The sequence below is a fragment of the Vanacampus margaritifer genome, chromosome 16 (assembly GCF_051991255.1).
Source record: "Vanacampus margaritifer isolate UIUO_Vmar chromosome 16, RoL_Vmar_1.0, whole genome shotgun sequence".
Classification (NCBI taxonomy): Eukaryota; Metazoa; Chordata; class Actinopteri; order Syngnathiformes; family Syngnathidae; genus Vanacampus; species Vanacampus margaritifer.
This window is the reverse complement of record NC_135447.1, coordinates 11,192,392-11,214,058: the sequence shown is the minus strand read 5'-3', so window position 1 is coordinate 11,214,058 and position 21,667 is coordinate 11,192,392. Positions and strand designations below refer to the sequence as shown.

The 21,667-nt window shown below is 42.2% G+C and overlaps 1 protein-coding gene across 4 annotated transcripts in view; it reads left to right on the top strand.

Moving 5' to 3' along the window:
• Positions 1-20,798, top strand: part of aff4 (AF4/FMR2 family, member 4) — a 32,561-nt gene extending 11,763 nt beyond the window's left edge. For 3 of the 4 annotated variants that reach the window (XM_077547581.1, XM_077547582.1, XM_077547580.1), the window contains 20 exons: positions 5,924-6,053; positions 9,247-10,029; positions 10,795-10,833; positions 10,987-11,073; positions 11,353-11,380; positions 12,009-12,072; positions 12,154-12,246; positions 12,386-12,530; positions 12,722-13,457; positions 13,548-13,699; positions 13,786-13,871; positions 15,155-15,389; positions 15,511-15,608; positions 15,784-15,847; positions 15,942-16,078; positions 16,153-16,224; positions 16,605-16,698; positions 16,813-16,856; positions 16,957-17,180; positions 17,765-20,798. In XM_077547581.1, coding sequence (XP_077403707.1) covers positions 5,928-6,053; positions 9,247-10,029; positions 10,795-10,833; positions 10,987-11,073; positions 11,353-11,380; positions 12,009-12,072; positions 12,154-12,246; positions 12,386-12,530; positions 12,722-13,457; positions 13,548-13,699; positions 13,786-13,871; positions 15,155-15,389; positions 15,511-15,608; positions 15,784-15,847; positions 15,942-16,078; positions 16,153-16,224; positions 16,605-16,698; positions 16,813-16,856; positions 16,957-17,180; positions 17,765-17,895 — 3,438 coding nt within the window. In that variant the 5' untranslated portion in view covers positions 5,924-5,927 and the 3' untranslated portion in view covers positions 17,896-20,798. Of the gene's footprint in view, positions 1-5,923; positions 6,054-6,594; positions 6,728-9,246; positions 10,030-10,794; positions 10,834-10,986; positions 11,074-11,352; positions 11,381-12,008; positions 12,073-12,153; positions 12,247-12,385; positions 12,531-12,721; positions 13,458-13,547; positions 13,700-13,785; positions 13,872-15,154; positions 15,390-15,510; positions 15,609-15,783; positions 15,848-15,941; positions 16,079-16,152; positions 16,225-16,604; positions 16,699-16,812; positions 16,857-16,956; positions 17,181-17,764 lie in introns of those variants that run through there. The other variant, XM_077547583.1, reaches the window with a different exon arrangement.
• The last annotated feature ends 869 nt before the right edge of the window (positions 20,799-21,667 follow it).

The following is a 21,667-nucleotide window of genomic DNA, read 5'->3' as shown; positions in this document are numbered from 1 at the left end:
TTGAAAAATCGAACATTTTAGCATTATATTACCCTAAGACTACATATTTGGGTTATGGTCAATATTTCAGGTTCTGAAACTTTCAGGGTAACTTGTTTTCATGCATGAGCGGACTGAGTTGTATATCTACTACAATATCTACTAAAATAGATAATACAAAATTTACTGTTGGCATTTTTATAGATCTAAAAAAAAAAAAGCATTTGATACCATAGATCATTCTATATTAATGAATAAATTATGGAGATGTGGCTTAAGAGGTTTAGCATATAAATTGAATGGATGAAAAGTTATTTGGACAATAGATATCAGTACTTGCAGTTAAACAATATACAATCAAAACACTTAAAGATCACTCATGGAATTACCCAAGGGTCTCTGCTAGGCCCGAAACTATTTATATTGTATAAAAATGATATATGTTGTGTCTCAAAAATATTGAAAAGTGTCTTACTTGCTGATGACACGACTCTCTACTGTTCAGGAGAGAACCTGAAGCAGCTTCTGACTACTGTTGAGAATGAATTGAACACATTAAAAAACTGGTTTGACTTAAACAAATTATCATTCAACTTAAACAATACCAAGTTCATAGTTTTTGGCTCTAGACAAATCACTCTAGTCAAAATTATGGTAAACTCAGTTAAAATAGAGTGTATAAAAGTGAATTTATTGGAGTTGTTATTGACGATAAATTATGTTGGAAGTCACACATGGAAAATGCCAAAAATCATAGGGATACTCTAAAACAAAGGATGTCTTGAATAAGAAATCATTATATTGTTTACTATTATTACCATATCTGACTTATTGTGTGGAAATCTGGGGAAAGGTAGTCAAAACATAAGGGGTAAGACTAGATAAGTTTAACTTCTTCCTACTCCCTTTTGGACATGTAAAGTCTTTTCTTTCTTCCTAATTTTCTTTATTCTTTTTTACTTCAACTTATATTTTATACTTGTAATGTGTTTTATGTTTGTATGTTCAATACCCCCCCCCCCCCACACACACACACAAAAAGAGTTACTACGGCATGCAATATTCCGATCTAAAGAATGTCATTATACAAATAGACGCCATTTCCTCTTTGAACTTTTTTTTCAATGAAATACATTATGGCATTTTTGCAGAAAATGACTTAAAACGATTGCAGAGAAATCAATGTGTTCATTGGGCTCTTTTAGTACGTGGCAATGTAAGACGGCCGCCACGCATACAAGTAGTTCAGACGAAGATTCCTTGCGACTGTAGCATGCGAAGACCAAAGTTGCATTCAAATGAGGTACCCCAATATGCTTTTTGTATGAGCAAATATTTGTGTTAGAAATGAGGCAGGGGTCTTGTTCAGGTTTTTAAAAACCCGTGGCATTTCAAAATCCAAATTTTTTGTAACGGTTGTTGACTGCATGTAAATGTTGTCAAAAGTTTGTTGCTTCTTGCCACTGATGTTATCGTGAATGTTGCTTTAATGATGTGCGGTTTTGCATGATCGAAATGGTCATGAAATGAAAGCAACCGAACACGTCTACAGTTATATGTATGGCACGGATGGCAAAGCAGGAGAAAGTGGTGAAAGTCTTCATTCGGCAATAATAATATTCAGTCACGTGACACAGTGGCACGTGCCAAACGGAACGCAGTAACAACAAGACATGTGTCCATGTCCCAAGCGTGAAAATGAAAATCTGTAACACCGCCCCTGGGCAACGATCCCTACAAATGAGTCTGAGGAATACATAATACTTTGCGACTCCAGAAGCATGACTCGACTACGCTACAGAAAAGATAACAAAATCTGCACAAAATGCTCAGAAAAGCCTCGCCGAGTCATTTATCAAACAACCTTGTTTATGAAATCCATACACGCAGCCTGTTCATAGATTACGCAAAGCCTTTAATTATCTGAATACAAACACTGTGCCACATATCGGAAAAGCAAGCATGGACAAGTGGCTGATTTAATTTAGTGGTCTATGTCACCCCTGTTTAAATGAATACAAACCTATAGGGTGGCTCAGTCAAGAGAGACGAATGGACGTGAGCGGTGTTTACAAAGGATTGTTGCGTTTGATCATTTAGCGTTTTGCTAACAGTAGCCCGTTCACACATTGAGCTTAAGTGCCTTTTTAAATTTACGTGACGTATCGGCGGTGCAGTCCAAAGCGACGCCAGCAGCATTGGACCTTTTCTTTCTTTTGTCTTTTATCGGGTGTTGTATCAGTAGCAGCACATTTATTTCATCTAACGATGCACCGAATATTCGGCCACCGAAAATTTTCGGCCGAAAATGAGAAAAATAGGCATTTTCGGCATTCGGTCGCAATAAAATTGGAGCCGAAAAAAGATTGCCGAAATGGGATGTTGTGGTAACGCAAGCAAAAAATAAATAATGCTGCAAGCAAGCGTATGTATGAATTAAACGCCCGGGGTGAGCGTTCCGCCTCAATGTTAATTCATGAGCAGTAGCCGAAAGCTAGCGTTTTGAGGCTAACCCGGTCGATGCTATCTCTAATCTGCGGCGAGGAATAATGGCAACGGCCCAAAGTGTTAGCGAAAAGCAGTGTCGTGATCTCCGTATGGTGTGTGCGCCAGCGAGAGAAGAGGACGCGGAAGACAATACAAGGCAAGTGTGTGCGTGTAGCAGCTACGCGCTAGCTTGCAGCGATCGAACTTCTTGTTCTGCAACTGAAGTGTCGTAGTACATTTTGCTGCTGAAATGCAAATAAAGCCCCCCGTTGAATATGCAACACGGCGCCCGGTTCCTTTACATGACAAATTAATTTATTTCACATGACCACGAGACGAGAGCTGCGTTATCAGCAGCGACCCAAATCAATTGAGGTTGACGAGTGACGACACTCGAAAAAGTTCACAAAAGCAAAGTTTCATCTCCAAATTATTACGTCCAACAATGTGCAGAAAAACACTGTGTCTGTGTGCTAACGACAACTTAAAATTTATCATAGAATAACAAACGCAATGACGTGACACTGCACTGTGTGCTTAACTGTATGCTTGTGGTTATTCTCATTCATCCACTTCATTTATTTTTTCAATCATTACTGCAGTAATATGTGTTGAAAATGAGTGGGCTGTAGCTAATAGTGAATCTAATCTGAGTGATATTAAACATTGTTTTTTATTTTGATGAGTTTTAATTTATTTATTTTTTGTTTTTTAAAATTATTTTTGGCGTTTCTGTTTTCGACCAAGCGTTTTTTATTTACGCTTATCGGTTTCGGCCCAAAAATTTCATTTCGGTGCATCCCTAATTTCATCCTATATGTCCTTCTTTCATCACTCTCATTGGTGGTCACTTTAAGTTTGGACTTTGGACTTCCTTGTCGTCCATTTTGATTCGCCTCTTATCGCACAGCGTGCTGTTTACGCAGCTTGACCTGTCACAGCCTTCGATTTAATAAAGCAAAAATTGTGGAAGCAGACATGCTAAGAAGTGGCATAAACGGTACGACAGTTTTAGTTGAACATGGACGCATAGTCATTGCGCTGTGTTTTTTCTTGCTGTTGCTTGCAGCCAGTCTGTAATGTCAAAATTATACATTAAATGAGACAGAAATGTTCAGCTGAGATGACTCATTTGGGCTAATTATGTTGTGCCTCATTTTGCTGTCTTAAAGTAGTACCATGTGCTCGTCTCTCTCTCTCTCTCTCTCTCTCTCTCTCTCACATGAAACAAGCAGTGCCAGTACATCAAATTTAGAAGAATGCTCTGTCCAGTGGATATTTTATTACTGCATCGAAGGAGTGAATCAGATCTCATAAAGCTGCATTTCCAACTAAAACCTCACTTGTTGTACTTGCTTAAACTAGAAGATTACACGTTACGTTGGAGTTCCATTCCAACAGTAGTGACCTGTTCCAACCCTGTACTTGGAAGTACGCTATAGTAGAGTCATAGCTACAGTTAATATTTGTATGAAAGACTTGTAAGCCTTAAATACCAAGCAATCAAATGAAAACCACAAACTTCAGCTGTAACCGAGCATGTGATTTCTCAAGCCAAGTAACGAGAAGTGGCAAAAGTAGAAGTGTTGCTCCTTGTGTAAAAAAGATTGATAAAAGTATAAGTACTCAAGTAAAAGTGATATTTTACAAATTCTGAAATGTACCAAGGTAAAAAATTTTTTTAAATTATTGTTCTCCAAATGCGCATTTGTTAATTGAAGTGTTTTGAAGGCAGACATAGTGTTGCTTATATACATAACAGGGTAAGCCAAAATCACTCCCATTTACACCGATAAAGCGACCACTAATTGGGTGTATCAAACACATCCCAGTGGTTATTATGGACTTTGTTTGCATGAAGACTATTTGTAGACAGTAAATGTGTGTGCTGCCAAGTGCCAAGCCTAAATGACTCATTTAGTCTGCTGCCGATGACACCAAATACCCCCTTAAAAGTATTCGGTTGTGAAATCAGGAGTCCTACGGATGAGCACACACGTAATAAGCCAATGTTTATCAAACTGGCCATTTTTCCGATTCATTTCAAAGCCAATTGAACTTCTTTTAGGACATGTTAACTGTCGGCTTGTAAGACTTTTGCTTCGACTCGAAACCCATCTGCTTCCTATCCTCTCGACAGCAACAATTCAAGTCATAATGGGGAGGCGGTCGCTCAAGCGCTCTCTGTCAACAGACGTCAAATCTTTGTTGCTCTTGGCTGAGCTCAAGCCGTTGAGGATTAAAATGGAGGGAGAGGTGACACGCCTGGCTTGATGTTGTGCTTGTCTTTTGTTTCAAAGCTCACTGTTGGACAAGCTAGTGGCTGAACGCAACAGCTCCTTGACTTCTCTCTGCTGCAAATTGACATGTGTAAGCACTGCAAACACGCTTTAGAAAGCCCCCACTTCCCTTCTGTTTGAATTAACCACACTTTGGTCAGAAGCTCGTGACATGTTTGTTCTCACTCCTCAATGTACAGTTTCTTAGCAAAATGACTTTTTTTTTTTTTTTAGTTTGTGTTTGCCATAAGCAATTATTTTGTGTACAGTATGCCAATGTTTTGGCAATAGGTTGTGTGCCAGAAACCAAACTACCACTTCTGGGGGCAGTGTGCCTCAGTGCTAGAGTGGCCATCTCGCAACCCTGAGGGTTGTGGGTTCGGTCCCATTCCATTGTGAGCGCATCAACATATCCTTGAGCAAGATACTGAATCCCTAGTTGCTCCTGATGCGTCATCAGTAGGTGAATAAGTAGTCAAAATGTAAAGCCCTTTGAGGGCTTGTAAGATGGGAAAGCGTTATAGAAATCAAGTACCATTTATTTTACTAATATGGGTCTTGAACCGAAAAGGTTCAGAAATTGGTTCGCGACAGCACTTTGCTACCAAGGACGTGGTACTAATCACGGTTTAGTATGGTTTTATGTCGCTTTTTTGTTTTACTTTCAGCCTCAGGGAAATTGTCTTTTTGTACAATCGATTGGCTGTCTAATAAATCAGCATCAATTTCCTTAATTTTAGGGGATCGGTCAGGCTAATTTTGCCTTGCTCAAGGGCACATTAAAAATACTCCTTGTTAGTCCCAATGCACTCAACAATAGCTGACATTGATTTTTCCATTTAGCCTTCCAAAATGGCCTCTAGTAGCTTTTGATGGTCTACAAACTGGCGCTGAGCATCTATTCAAGGGGCCCATATGGAGTCAATGTAGGCTACCACAATGTCTAGACGAGCATAAGCCAATTAGAGACGACTTTCTCCACTGCCATTCTCACTGCTGATGCTCGTGTAGCATTAGCCGACTGCCCGTTATAGACTTTGCCGTAAATGTTGGCTTTGAGCAGGAAATGGATAATATAGGATTGCCCATTTACTGTCACACAGTCGTTCAAAAGTTTTAAAACGTATGCACTTGAATTCACAGTCATGATGTGCGACTTTTGTTGTATGTGCTTCCAGCAACATGAACCGTGAGGACCGCAATGTGCTCCGAATGAAAGAAAGAGAAAGGAGAAATCAAGAAATCCAGCAGGGAGGAGGCGAGGCGTTCACAGCAAATTCCCCACTTTTCCCCGAACCGTACAAAGTGGTAAGCTCATTTTATCCGCTCTTGTTCATTCATTTCCTCTCAAAATGTTAACCTGACAAGGAACATGAATCGCACAACCCTGCTGCTTACGGCAAGAATAAATATGGTTCAAATATTCTTTGCGGGACACAAGTTTCACTGACATTACATGATTGACACTCACTTGTAATTGAGAGACTCCAGAAATGTCGCCATGGAATCAGCTGCTATGTGGAACAAAAATTTGGCACACCGGTCATTGCAGTGCGTGGTCACTGGCCAGGTCAAACAGTCATTGCAACTATTTTGCAGTCAAATTTAAAAAGGGTGTCGCACATTGTCGGTTTCTCAATCTTCAAAAGTCAAGATAAAATGCAGGATCAATATTGAACACTGTCACTGGTGGTGTTTTTAGGCTTTGATTCAGCCGTGTTACACAAGCGCTCGTCTCCTCCAATAGGATTTTGCAGACATTTTTCTTAATTGCATTATATAATTAAAGCCATGATGCACAGAGCAGTCTTAAAGGCATCAAAGTGTGGTCTGTGATAAAAGGCGTAAGTCTCCACTCCAGGCAGAATCCTCCCTGAAGCCCGTAATCAACAAGTTGAGGCGATAAGGCGCGACACTGACATGGTCAACACTGGGAATGCTTGATTAATCCTGTAGCTGCTAGTTTCCGGATTTTCTGGCAGGTAATGCTGATGTCCTACTTGTGAAATTGATTTCTTGTATGTGTGCCGATGGTGAGACCGTGGCCCTTTCTTACAGACGACAAAAACAAACCATGTCAAGTTGTTTTGTTAATAATTTCAAAATGTGGCTGAGGCATCCCACTTTTTTTAAAGCTGCAACTAGAGCTGTAGACCGATGGAAGGGCTTTTGTAGTATTTCCAAAAGAATTCTATTGAAAACCTGCAGGGTGCCCAGAAGGGGGGCTACAAACAAGAGATGTGCTATGTTGGTACTTTCTGCCAGATTGCAGCTTCCAAATCAAAACCTTCTTTGGACTTAACACCGTAGGTTAGTTAAATGGGTAGTGAAATACAACACGCATCCTCGGTCATCCCGTGACCTCCTGGTGTCAATGCGCACAAACGAGCCTAACTAGATGTAGGCCAGCCTGCTCCGGCCTGCGCCCTACCACCGTAAAGAAGATTTGCGCTTCCCGCATTGATCTAATCTTTGCCGCTAACCGGATTTGCGCGGAGTTAAGTAGCGTTCCCCCCCCCCCAAGAGCTCAAGCGAGTCGTTGGGGCAACGGTGAGGAATGTGAAAGGCGACCAGAGGTGAGTGACAACAACTGAGGGGTTTTGCCCTCGAGGAAGTGAAAGGAAAAAACATTGCGGGAGTTGACGTCTTGTGAGACAGCAATGACATGCTAAAAACAAATGCACATGTAATCATAAGCCAAGTGTTTTCTTCTCTGTATCTTTCGTCTCCTTCTTGTCCACGTCTTACATAAGCTTTGCTGCATGACTTTATTTTCCCTCTTCTTCATGCTCCACTAAGTGGAAGTGTGCCGTGGTGCATTTAAAGACACATGTACCACAGCAGACTTCTGTGATCCATTCCAACATGAAAGACAATGAAGAGATTGGCCCTTTATGAATCACGTGTTGCTTTTTAATGTTCTGTCATATCAAATGTGTTACATAACCTCTGTGACGACAACCAACCATTGAGTTTGAATTACATACACTGTTGATGCCGTAGAGAACGAACAACTACATTCTCCATTGTCTTGACGCTTCTCTGTCACTGAGCATACACAAAATGGATGATCAACCAGCGGAAATCACAAGGGTGTTGTTGCGTTCATATACAGAATGTGTCTGTTAGTTTTTGTTTCCCGCACACAGTAAAGAGAAGAGTCTTCATTTGTTGTTAGCATTGTTTTTAGCTGTAGCATGGTGCGTCAACAGGCGCTTGAAACATCAACTTGTACTTTATTAGCATATTAACTCAAACAGTGGCCTTCCCTCCAATTAGTGTGTCTTGCATATCAGCCAAAAATATGATAAGCACCTCGCTCTAGTCATGTGTTTATTATACACACTGACGTTAATATTTAACTGCTGAGTCTCAGATGTATTACTGTGGAGTCTTACTGACTGGTGTAAACAAGTTCTTCACTCCAATTGCATTTGAGCAAACCTACGCTGTTGTTTGGAAACAATGCAACAATTTGAAATGCGCTACCAAAATAGCACAAGTTGTCATTCTAAAAACATCACTTCTAAAATTGTGTTCCGAGCTAGCATTAATGATCAGGGCTATTTGACACAAGATCAGCCATGAAATCACTTGAAAACTGCCTTAGTTAAAATACTGAAAACAACGCCCTCATGTTTTATGGCGTATCATCCACCCTACGTAAAAGCTGTTGAAAAGAATTCTTCAGGCTCTCAAGAAGTCCTAATTGCGCACCTCCCGAAGCAATCCTAGCAGGGGGTCGTCAAGTCACTGTTATGAGCTAGCAAGCGATTTCCTGCTTCAGATAGCAGCTTGTGTTTCCTCTGTGTAAATCTGTCGAACAAAATTGTGGTCTGATGCTGGACGTGTAACTGGATCCTCCCACTAAGCGGCGACATGCTAGCTGTTAGCGGCTTGGCGGTAACCTTTGGCCGCAACGGAAGCTTTCACATCTGGCTTTGATCGATACACTAGCATCTGTGTTCACGGATGAGTGAGTCTGGTCGCTCGGAGCAAGCCTACTCTGACTCCGGTACAGTTTCACAGCTGTAATTCAGTTTGTTAAATAGGTTATTTTGTCAGTTTTGCATTTATGGTACATAGCCCGCACATCACAGCACTTTCCAATCTCAAGTTGTGCTGTTGTTCTTTGTTGCTGATGCTTTCCCCACAAAACACAAACCAAGGCCGGGGAAAATTATTTTGTCATTGTGCAATTTCCTGTTCAGTTTTTGGTATGCACTTTTTTTTGATGGGTCTACATTCTTCATAGTGAGATTTCACACATTGATGACCCCATTGATTGTACAAAAAATCATTTCTAATTATCAAACGTCTGGGTTGAGTAACATTTTCCTTGTTTACGCAACATCAAAAGCTGGAATGTACATTTTTTTTCCTTTTCAATATTTGTATTACAATCTCAAGAGTAAAGCTCCAATAATGACTGTATTCTCTCCATCGTCACACTGTCCTCTGCCCCTCTTCTTCTCCTCCTATTTACTGTCTCCTACTGCAGTCCAGCAAAGAAGATAAACTGTCCAGCCGTATTCAGAGCATGCTGGGCAATTACGACGAGATGAAAGAACCAATTGGCGAGGCACTTCCCAAGCTTAGCGCCAAACCCTCCAACAGCTCGTCTTCCTCCGAGGAGAAATCTGGCGCACCGTTGTTCGCCGACAGCCAGCGAGGAGGCGGCAGCAGTCAGAGCAGTAAGTGGACTCCTGTCGGCCCTGCCTCTGCCGCCTCCTCGTCCCAGTCGCAGAAACGCTCCGGACTGCAAGGGGGGCACAGTAGCCAGAGGGGCAGCGGCGGCAGTAGCGGCGGTGGCGGTAGCCAAAGACACAGCGAAAAGAAGTCAAGTAAACACGTCGGCGGCTCTGAGCACTCCAAGTCGCACACATCCAGTCCGGCCAAGGGTTCTCTGAGCTCCTCCGGCGGCAACAGCCACTCCCGGAGCTCCTTACCCGCCGAGCAGCATCACAGCAAGGAGCGCTACCGGTCCAAGTCCCCGCGAGACCGAGAGGCCAACTGGGACTCGCCCTCACGGGTTCACACCACCTTCCCCAGCGGACCGCACTCAAGTCAGGCTTTCCCCCCTTCGCTCATGTCCAAACCGGGCTCCATGCTTCAGAAGCCCACGGCCTACGTGAGGCCCATGGACGGCCAGGAGACGGCGGAAGCCAAGAGCGCGCAAGTGGAAAGCTACAGCGGACAGTCACACAGCGGCGCCATGGGGGAGATGAAGTCTAACGGCAAGGCCTCGCTCACCAAGCTCAAGATCCCCTCGCAGCCTGTAGAGGTAAGACTTGTCACAAGAATCATGTATTTCCCCCCAAATAGATGCCGTGCCACAATTAGGCAAATGAATGCCTCCCTCAAATAAATGCCCCCCTGCCCCAGTAAATATAACCGTAACTGTGATAACACTGACACAATTTTTTTCCGCCACACACACACCCATTAAATAGTCAACTACTAACTTTGCTGCTAACAAAAACTGCAGCACCGACTGAAGCACGTAAACCATCTCAAATGAATTCAAGTGTCAAGACAATTTAAGATGTGCTTACATTATGTGGAGACGACATTTTTAAGCATTAGCGTTCCAGTCGACCCTCCAATGTGCACAAGCACGTTTATGCTCAGTCCAGCAAATGAGTTTCCCGAGATGATAATTACATTCTAATGTGATCGCTCTGCAATGTTGCGTGTGTTCAGGTTTGCTTCAAGGAGCATTATTATTTTATATTGTTTGTAGAAATTGGAGTCTACCTTAATTGGTCCTCACCTCCTTTTGCAATTTGAGGAAAATGTTAACCCCCCCCCCCCCCCCAAAAAAACCTTCCTATATATTCTTTTTTCGTTTTCTCCTTTTGAGTATTTACGAAACTCCCCAGCTACACTTGGCGTGGAACTTTTCTGAGAATTTTAGACCTCAAAAAGAGTGACTGTTGTAAAAATGAAAGTGCACCTGTTTAACCATCTTGAACTTATTGTATTAGTCATTTATGAAAAAAACGTTAACATATGAGCTTGTTTACAAAAGCATTGTTTCTATTTTTAGGGATCTGGGGATTCTAACTGCGTTGATGAGATTCTAAAGGTATGTTCTGTACATGCTAGTTACTTTGTATTCAGTGGCGAAAGCTCCAGTCTTGTCAGTGGAAGAGAAAAGTTTCGCAATGCACGCACCATATGGCTCATTTGCACATTTTTCCCCCTCTGTATGTGTGTGTGTGTGTTTTCTTTCTGTCAGGAAATGACTCAGTCCTGGCCCCCTCCATTGACAGCAATCCACACCCCCTGCAAGACGGAGCCCTCCAAGTTTCCCTTCCCCACCAAGGTCGGCATTGCCCAGCAGCTGACTTTTATTCAATGTGTCTCCGTTAAACTTTGCGAAGGTTCAATCATTTTTATGCTTCGCGTCTGTCTTGTTTCAAAATTGCATGCGCAGAAAACCTTTGGCTGCTCTGGAATAAGCACATTATAGTGATAACTTAGACTTACACATTTGCAACACTCGGCTATTCACTGAACGGTCACAGATTAGACAGAATCACGGCAAAGGATTAAGCATTGTCATAAAAATCAAACTGAATGCTTTGTATTTTTCCACCTGCAGGATTCTCATTCGTTTTCAAGTGGACAGAGTGAGTAATGACACAAATTTCATTCACTTCAACTTCAGTACATGGAGCCTCCAAAGTTGATACTGGTTGTTTTCCAAGTTGCTCTAATGGAGTACAAACAATAAAATGGAATAAAAAAAGATTAGATAGATTGATTCATTGTACAAACAATGCTGAAGGAATTTTAGACCATGACTTAAGAGTGACCCAACTTGCAAGCTTTGAGACATATTTATGCTTTGACTTAACGAGCACCTATTTGAGATGAAGAAATGTCATTGTGCACACAATGACAAATAAAGTTGGATTCTATACGGGCGCTGTGCTACATTCTGGCTTTCAACTCAGCTCACTTCACTACTTGCAGCAGTTTGCCACAAAATGAAATATGTTTCCAAAAAGTGGCTTCAAGCTGTTTATTCCCAGTAAATTTTACAAATGTATTTAAAACATCATCACTTTGAATGTCCGCTAGCTTAATGCTAATTCTTGATGCAAAATGCTGGTGGAGAGAGGCTGACTTGTGAGGTCTTTTCCCCACTTTTGGTTGAACTACTAAGTTGAGGGCCATTCAACATTGGAGGTTCCACTTAATGTATGTTTCTGCATCCTTAAATTACATGTTCATAAGGCTACTTGTGATTTCCAGAGCGAGGCAGTTCTTCCAAAAGCTCAAGCAGCCACCAGTCCAAAACTTGTGATGACCAGCCAACGTATGTACTTCAACTTTGCTCTTCCACCTCCATTCTTATTTTGACCCGAACTTTTGAAAACAAGTGGCTCTTGTCCATTAGTATGCTGGAAGATGACCTCAAGCTCAGCAGCAGTGAGGACAGCGATGGAGAACAGGACTCTGCCAAGAATGCCTCAAGAAACACATCAGCAAGGTTGGAACTTCACTTTGACACAACATGAAATCTTGTGTTGCAAAAGCCACAGTAGAAGAAGAAGACTTATTCATATCTAATCAGCGCTTTTGTCATCCGCAAATGAAACATGATTTGGACCTTTCTTTTGACCTCTTAGCCATAACAGTGAAGGAGCCGAGCAGTCACGAGACGATTCGAGTAGCCACAGTGGCTCAGAAAGCAGCTCGGGTTCAGACAGCGAGAGCGAGAGCAGCACCAGTGACAGCGAGACCAACGAGCCCCTGCGGCCCGCTTCTCCCGAGGTGACTGGAATTTGTACACAAGTTGGAAGTTAACAATAATGCACCAGTAAAAGACATAAATACAGTAAAGATATATATGTTAGCCAGAAATTAAAAACAAATATTTATATAGCGGTAAGAGCCAGAAATTAAAAACAAATATTTATATAGCGGTAAGTGGCTTATGTTGACGATGCTCATCCTTGTCCTAGCCTGAACAACCAATGGCCAACAAGTGGCAGCTGGACAACTGGTTCAAGAAGGCCGCCCCACCGTCGCCGCTGGATAACAACAATGTCCAAACCAAGAGCAAAAAAGAGGGCCGCGATAACAGCTCAGGGCGTGGCTATAGCAGCCAGGGAGGGGGATCGAAAGATTCCTCTGCACCGGCCCCAAGCAGGGACCTCCGGGTGGCGCAAAAGGGAAGCGAGAGCGGCCGGGGTCGGCAGAAATCTCCAGCCCAGAGTGAGAGCAGCACGGGGAACCGCAGGCCTGTGGGGAAGAAACAGCCCAAGAAGTCGGAAAAGCCGCCAGTGGTGGAGGAGCCCAGAGGAGGCCTGAGGGTGGAAAGCGAGCCTGCGCCCGAGATCCCCCCTCATCGGCCCAAAGCGGCCACCAAGGGTTCCCGCAAGCCCAGCATAAAAAAGGAACCCAAATCATCCCCGCGGCCCAGCGCTGCCGCCGTCACAGCGGACAAGCGCAAGGCCAAAAGCAGCTCCAAGTCGACTCGCGGCAAGTCTCGGGAGTTCGTCGACACGGACTCCTCGTCGTCGGACTCTGAGGGAAATGACAGCGTCCCATCGTCCTCGCAGACGCCCAAGTACACCGAAAGTATCAGGACGCCCGTCTGCGTCTTCATGGAGGAGAAGGAGCTACTGTCACCGCTCAGCGACCCCGACGAGCGCTACACCCCCAGGCAACCTCCGCAGGTTTTGATTGTCAAAATAGGTCTGCTGAAAATCTGAAAACACTCCTCACTTCCCATAATTACATTGTGTCTGTACGTGAATTCACACGTCCCCTTACCATCTACCGTAGATCTCAGCTTGCTATCGAGGATCCCCGGACGGCCGTACAAAGAGCCGGCGGAGATAAAAGTGGAGCGCGACGACTCCCAAGACAGAGACGGCAAAGACTTCAGCAAGCAAAGCTCAGAAAAGAGCTCCAGCAAGGCCAAGCGGAAGCACAAGGTTCGACACGTCAACTATTCTCCCCTTGTGCTATCATTTGCGTCCTCTACTCTCGAGTCATCTTTGTATCCAATTTTTTTTTTTAGAATGACGAGGAGGGCGCCAAGCCAGACAGCAAGCGATACAAGCTGGAGGAAAAGTCTCAATCGCATCATAAAAGCAGCAGTAAAGAGTAAGTGTTCTTAATCCAAGCACCTGTAAGCATTTCGGACGCCAGTTCATTTCGAAAGAGCTTCTTGAAATTAATTTCAAAGTCAAGCCCATAAACTTAAATCATGTTAAAATCACAGTATAAAAACTCATGAATTGGAGCCGCTACTAGTGGAACAAATTCACGTCTTCTCTTCTTGAGAAGTTTATAATATAAAGTACAGGCCAAAAGACACACCTTCTCATTCAATACATTTGCTTTATTTTCATGACTACTGTATGTACATTGTGAATTCTCACTGAAGACATCAAAACTATGACAACAAACACACGTGGAGTTATGTACCTAACAAAGAAAATGAGAAAATAATTAAATAAGTCCATAAATAGCCACCCTTTTCTCTGATTACATTTTTGCACATTCTTGGCATTCTCTCGATCACCATCGAGTCACCTGAAAGGCTTTTCCAACCGTCTTTAAGGAGTTCCCAGAGGGAAGAATGCCAAGGGTATGCAAAAAAGTAACCTGAGCAAAGGATAGCTTTTTTGAAGAACCTATAATATAAAACATGTTTTCAGTTATTTCATCTTTTTTTGTTAAGTACATAAATAACTCCACATCAGTTCATACATAGTTTTGATGCCTTCAGCGAGAATCTACAATGTAAATAGGCATGAGAATAAAGCAAATGACACATTGAATAAGAAAGTGTGTCTAAACTTTTGGCTTGTACTGTAGTTTCTCTGTCACATGCATTTTTGTGTGTGGAGATCATAGGTCACCGGATCGAGAGTTTTGTACCATTCCAGCTCTTTGCATATGGATCTCAAAATGGCAAAAAAAAAATTATGGAATTGTTTCATTTTGCTGATATTTTCTGTAACAGTGATTCCTTTAAATGCCAAATTACGAAAGAGTAAAATGAAAACCTCAAAAGTGTCACTTAATCCTTCAGTCCGCCATTTTAGTTATAAAAAGGCCACAGACATGAACAACAGAACATCTGATTTAATGTGTGAGAGGTCTCAAATTTTATGGAAGTTTTAAGGTCAAGAAAGGATCTTAAATAATATGAAACACTCTTGTCAACGTCATTTTCATTTGAGCTAATCCTCTTTCATTTTATGCTACATGTGCACGTAAGACCATGTGATCGAAGCTTTTTCTTATCATGTGTCATTTCAGTTTTTATAAAGTCTTTTAAGTGCTGTATTTGCGGGTTTAGAGTTCTCGAGGTCCTGTTTGTTTTTGGAATTGCATTGCGAGTCAGTTGAATTGTTCTCTGGGGTTGTCCATCCCATCAGGTCCAAGAGGTCTTTGGAGAAGAAGGAGGATCCGGTGCCTTCTCCGTCCATGGCGGGCCTGCAGCGCACGCCGAAGGCCGAGCATCCCAGTCGCAAGAGGACGCTCAGCCAGTCGTCCACGTCGCTCTCCAGCGGGGCGGGCAGCGGCAAGGAAGGGGGCCACGGCACCAAAAGCACCTCCGCCTCCAAGCACCGCAAAGGCGACGACAAGGGACGCGGCAATCGAGACGGCAAGGTGGGGGTAGCGGGAGCTGATACATTCCCCGCCGGGGGATTTGAATAACAAAACCAAGACAAAAATATTTGCCTTGGTTCCATTTTATGCACGACATTGAAGAAAGTTGATCCTCCCGCAGGAGAAATCATCAAAGAGCTGCGATAACCAGCTGGCCGTGGCGCCGCTCTCCACCGACGGCTCCAAATCGCAAAGATCCAAGCTGCCGTTTGAGGACAGGTGAGACGCATTTTCTAAGGTGTGTTTGCGCAAGGCTGGAGGACGTCTTCACCAGCAAGCAAAAATGATTCTTGCATTCACTCTCTTCTTGTTAGTCTACAGGAGACACTTTTGAAGATATTTGACGCAGGCAAGACTGTTAAAACATATTGCCTTGTTGATATTTTTGTTTCAGGGCCCATTCAGCCGATCATTACTTACAAGAGGCCAAGAAACTTAAACATAATGCTGATGCACTGGTAACACATCATCACATTTTACATCAGAAAAAAAAAAGAAGACGACGTGTTGCTTTGCCCGCTCTGTGTTAAGTGCATCCTAATTGTTTTGTAGCTGGACCGTTTTGAGAAGGCCATTTACTACCTGGACGCCGTGGTGTCTTTCATCGAGTGCGGCAATGCCCTGGAGAAGAGCGCCCAGGAAGCCAAGTCTCCGTTTCCCATGTATGCTGAAACTGTGGAACTCATCAAGTAAGTCGCCAAAGACAACATTTGCATGCTGATGAACCCGTTTGTCCTAATGCAGGTTTTGACTGCCCACGCAGGTACACAATGAAGCTAAAAAGCTACATGGCCCCCGACGCCACTCCAGCAGACAAGCGGGTCGCCGTTCTTTGGTGAGGATTCGACCACAAGTTGACACACACCCCCCGTTGCGGTCCACATTTTGCTAAAAAAAAATGTGGGATACTCATGATATCAGTTATTTTGCTGCCCTTTGACTGTGTAAGTGTTTTGCCTGATTTAAAGGTCACTGGATCTTTGCCCAGCCTGTCAGGGGCAGAGCAACTGAGTTTATTTTGTAAATTAGTCCTACTGTTCTGTAAGAATGCTGCGATTTGACATGATCGTCTCAAAGACACGTTCACAAGTCGGCAGATAATCAAAGAGTTGGTTCATTTCGTTTCACACCGCACATGCACAAGTGTTTGTTTACAATGAGTGATTTGTGGTGTGTTTTGTTTTGTTTTTAAAACTGGCATTTTTTTCTTCCCAGCCTACGATGTCAGTCTCTGCTCCACTTGCGGTTGTTCAAGCTGAGGAAAGACAGCGCTCTTAAATACTCCAAAACGCTCACAGAGCAATTAAAGGTACTTCAAGTTGAACTCTGTTTGCACTTGAAAGCCATGAATCAGATTACCATGAATCCACCCAACGTTGTTTCCTACTCATTTAATTGTTGTTGTTCCTCATCCATTTATCAGAACTCTCTGAGTAACACCCAGGCTCCCTCTCCTGGAATGGGGAAGTAAGTCATCCATCCCGCTTCTTTGAACTTGCATTCATGTTAGAAAAAGACATCATCATCATCAGCTACATTTGACCTCCTCTTCCTTCTCCATATGCAGCAAGGCGGCTGGCGTGCCTTCGCCAGTGTCGCCCAAGCTGTCGCCGGGCACGGCGGGCGGTTACTCGTCAGTCAGCAGCGTCGGCAGCGGCGGCGCCGGCTCATCCGTCACCATTCCGCAACGCATCCACCAGATGGCCGCCAGCTACGTGCAGGTCACCTCCAATTTCCTCTATGCCACCGAGGTGTGGGACCAGGCCGAGCAGCTGGCCAAGGAGCAGAAAGGTAAGCCAGCAGGACCTTTTTTTTTTTTTTCTTGGTGAGGGCTGGTTTCTCTTTTTCAAGTGGATGATGAGCCTTTCTTACAATACAAATGTTTTGACACAGTATCTGAATGAAAATGCTACATTTGAATAAATGTTGATTATATTCACTGATCATTTGTGGGGTGTGTGTGGTAGTGCCAAGACTGACCTGTTAGAGGCAGTCCATGGTGGCATCCACATGACTGTAGAATACAGTCTAGGACTAGCATACCTGTTTAGTACCTTGTTGTTGCAAACTGTCTCCTTGACATTTTTATTGTGCTGATAGAAAGATGTGGCAAAGCACTTAAAAAAAAAAAATGAAGCTCCGAGTCCTCCCCTCACTTGAACAGAGGCCCTTGACACCAAGCTGCCACCAGGTGGCGCCAAAGCAATACTTTTCTATTACACAGGCCTTTGGCCTGAGCAGAAAGTTGGCTGATAAAGGAGGTTAGCTTTAAAAAAAAAAAAGGAAAAAAGAAAACAAGAAATGTAATTGTGGTTATTTATCTTGTGTCTTGTTCCCCTGACAGGGTCTCATGTATTGTTGTTGTTGTTGCTCAGATTTCTTCCTGGAGTTGGACAAAGTGATGGGTCCTCTGATTTTCAACAGCAGCAGCATGACGGAGTTGGTGCGTTACACCCGCCAGGGCCTGCACTGGCTGCGACTGGATGCCAAGCCGCTTCTTTCCTAGCCGGGGCTCTCCCTTTTTACCGTGTCCCTGCACGCTGCAACACACACACACACACACACACACACACACACACACACACTCTCAGCGACACGCACGGGACGACAAGCATATCTCCGTGTGCACCCGCATCCTATTTTTATTTATTTTTTATCAGCATCAGCTTGCCAAAAAGTGAGCATCCCGGGGAGAAGCAACTCACCAAGCTCTTCACATATCTTAATCGTTGAAACATGATTTTATTTTGTATCCATTTGGCCCTGAAGCGCTCAGTGATTTATTTATTATTTATTCCCTGCACTTCAGTCCTTTTTTTTTTTTATTGTTTGAATTGTTTCCCCCCCCCCCCCCCCCCCACCAAAGTACCTCTTACGAAACACCAAAGGTGCTTTAAGATTTTTCAAATTCTTGTTTTTTGTGCCTTGGAATGCGAGCTAGAGGAAAAGCAAGCACCTGTCTCCTCTCTTCATGTGTTTTTTTCTCACCTTTTCCAAATCTTTCTGAGCGGCGATGCTGCATTTTGTCTTTTGAAAGCTTCCTTGCATCCACTTGATTCCAATGTTTTTGCCAGCACATGTTTTAGAGTGCAAGCAAGGGCTACTGTGCACACCCGGCTGGCCGTCAATAACCATTTTGTGATGAATTGAGCCACATGCTGCGGTTGTGAAAGCATGCAAATGGCCTTTTGGCTTCTTCAAAGTATCCCATTTAGCGTCACGTTTCTTGCCATGGCGTTGCGCTGAGAAATCCTTGAGGAAAGAGTGTTGTTTGCCCACAGTGTATTTTTAGGAGTCACAGCAGGGAGTGTTTGAAGCGGCGTCCGCCAATTCAATGCAGTTTCTTTACATTAACGTTTGTCGAAAGTGGCATCTGAGACGCAGTGTTGTGCATAAGAAAGAGAATATATTCAAATATATAGAGTTTATTTATATACATAGGCAGATGACTTCTTTTTAATACATGGATTTTTAAAACTATTTGATGACTTTTTACAATAGAGTGCAAAGTATGTGGATTTTCTTTCCTTTTTTTAATTAAAAATAATTGTAGCTTGTTAAGACAGTTATTTACCGTATTTCCTCAAATAGACGACATTTTAACAATTAGAAAAATCTTCCATGGCAACATAAATGTAAAGTCATGAAGACGCTTTTTGGTAGTGGAAACACATTTCATTATTCTGCTTGTCACTCAACGTCGCTGGCATAGCGAGATAAACAAAAATGCATTCTCTGTAGTCTATGAATTAGAATACTGTATTCCAAATGTGATCATTTGAAATCAACATTTGCATAGACTGTTTTTTATATTAAAAATGGAAATGGCTGATAGAAAGCGGCAAATTGCTTTGAACACAACATGACGGGAGAAGTGAGCGTGTCGTCCCGTCTGCTAAAGGCCGAATATTCAGTTTTCCATCCCGCATCGGTCGTTTATGCAGCACAGCTACATGGAAACAAACAATGCTGAAAAAAAAGTCTGCGCCAATTGAAAGGAATTTTATTTCTGTCAAGCTCATTTTTCAGCTTTTTTTTCTCCCGTCCCGTCCCGTCATTGTCATCCTTCAGACAGACTGTTTTCCTCCCGCTCAACACTTGAAAACGAAGAAGAAAAATCTGAATTATTTTTCAATCTATGCAGGATTTGTCTTTCATTTTTTTATTTTTATAAAAAGGATGTTAGGGGACTTTTTAAATGTATTCATATGCTTTTTTTTTAACAATTCAAGTGTCCAATGGCTTTTTTTTTTTTGCAATGTAGTGTACTGGTTTTAGTACGTTTATGTATATATTTTCTAACAAAACAATAACACAAAAAAAAAAGCAGATGGTTTGTGCCATTCTGTACCTAAAGCTGGAGGCCACTTTTTCTCATAGGAAAATCCTCTTTTTCCCCAATTGCCAGGCCAGCCAATGTGTTACACTGGTACACTTTGTAAGTAAGTACAAATGTATACATCCACTCGTCCTTTTTCACCCTTGTTTTAATTTATTTTCCCCCCCCCCTTTTTTTGCTTCCATTTGATGCAACCGGCAGAAAGATGTAAATGTTGATGATGATGAGATTTCATTGTAAGTAGTAATGAATATTAATGAATCCAGGGTATTGTTTTTTGTTTGTCTCAATAGGAAGATGTTAACATTTGCATGTTTCTATTTAAATGTATAAAGTGTACATAATGATTTTTTTTTTCTTAAGGGTGAATTTCTACTACAGAAGGAAATTTTTGATGAAATTGAATATCGCTGTAAATATATTTGTCAGATACTTTTATGCACATTTCCCCCTCTTTTTTCTCTCTTGCTTATGGGTCTTTGGAAGACGACAGCCAAGTCTCTTACGCTCCAGAGGTGGGGAACACTTTTTTTCACTCAATTTTGGGGAAAATGATAAGTGAAACAAATGTTTCTCTTTTTCCAATTTGCACGGCTGTCAGGTTCCTCACCTCTGTGCAAGTCTTTGACATGCTTATATCTTCACCGCCATTTTGTTTCGTCATTGTTCATCCTACAGGCCGTCACATGTACAGTCTTCCGTCAGTCAGAGTATTCCCCACCCTCTTTATCAACAATTGGTCATCTGAGTCTTTTAAGAAAAAAGTTTGTCAAAATCTGTAGCAGTTTATACAGTTTCCTGTATACCTTTCAAAGCCTCAATGAGCAGCCTACACTATGTACCATAGTGGAAATTGGCTTGGTTTTGAATATGAAATAGATGCTAAAGATATGAACAATGGATGCAATACGTTTGAAAGGTACTTGTGGACTTTGAGCTTCAAACTTTAGGTCATGTAATTTAATGAGCATTATTGTCAAGTGAGTATTAATTGTGTGACTAATGAGAGTCTGTCCTGAATATTCTTTGTATTTTTGTCGTATTGAGAATAAAATATATATGAATATGTACATGGCTGTGCTGTGGTACCTTGTTTAAATGGATAAAAGAATTGGGGGGGGGGGGGGTCATTACATTGTTAGGCTTAAACTATATGCGTCTTCATTTCAAATTAGCTTTTTTGATAAATGCAAAATTGTATAATATGCAGTAAAAATAGATTTATACTGCATTTTTTCTGCCTCTTAAAATACACTAAATTAAAATGTAAGCCCCCAAAAATTATTGCAGTTTTTTTTTTTTTGATGACACGTGACCGATTCAGTGTGGTGTGAGTTCCTCTCGTGGGATGCAGGCTCGCTCTAGTGGTACGTGAAAGAATCACTGCTTAGGTAAAGTTAGTTGTATTTCACTTTCAAGTTCAACACATTTACATTTTTTAATCACTTATGTGCAATTTTTAATTTACTAGTCATTACCCCATGCACACGCTCACACACCACCATCAATCTATTTAATTACCGTGCTAATCTTCAATTGTGCATATAGCTGTAGTAATGTTAAATAGACTTGTTCGAAATAATAGGAGGAACACCTTGCAACCATCAGTCATGGATGATGCACACAAAATGTGAAAATCGCGAAAATGTCTGTGCATTTGAAAATCATGGATATTTGTGGATCTAAAAAAACGTGAAAGTTACGAATTTATTTGTACTGTATTAACAATTTTGAGGCAAATCTCTCCTCATACATGCGAAGTCCTTTACATGGCTTTGCACGGCACATGCATGCAGAGCCTCTTAGGAATGATTAGCTGGCGCTTTTCAATCCACATTGCACTGCCCTGATAGAATTAACTCATTAGTGGACGACACAGTGCATGAAATAAAATTACAATCATGTGCCTGCAGGTATTTGAACACAATCATCTCCAGCC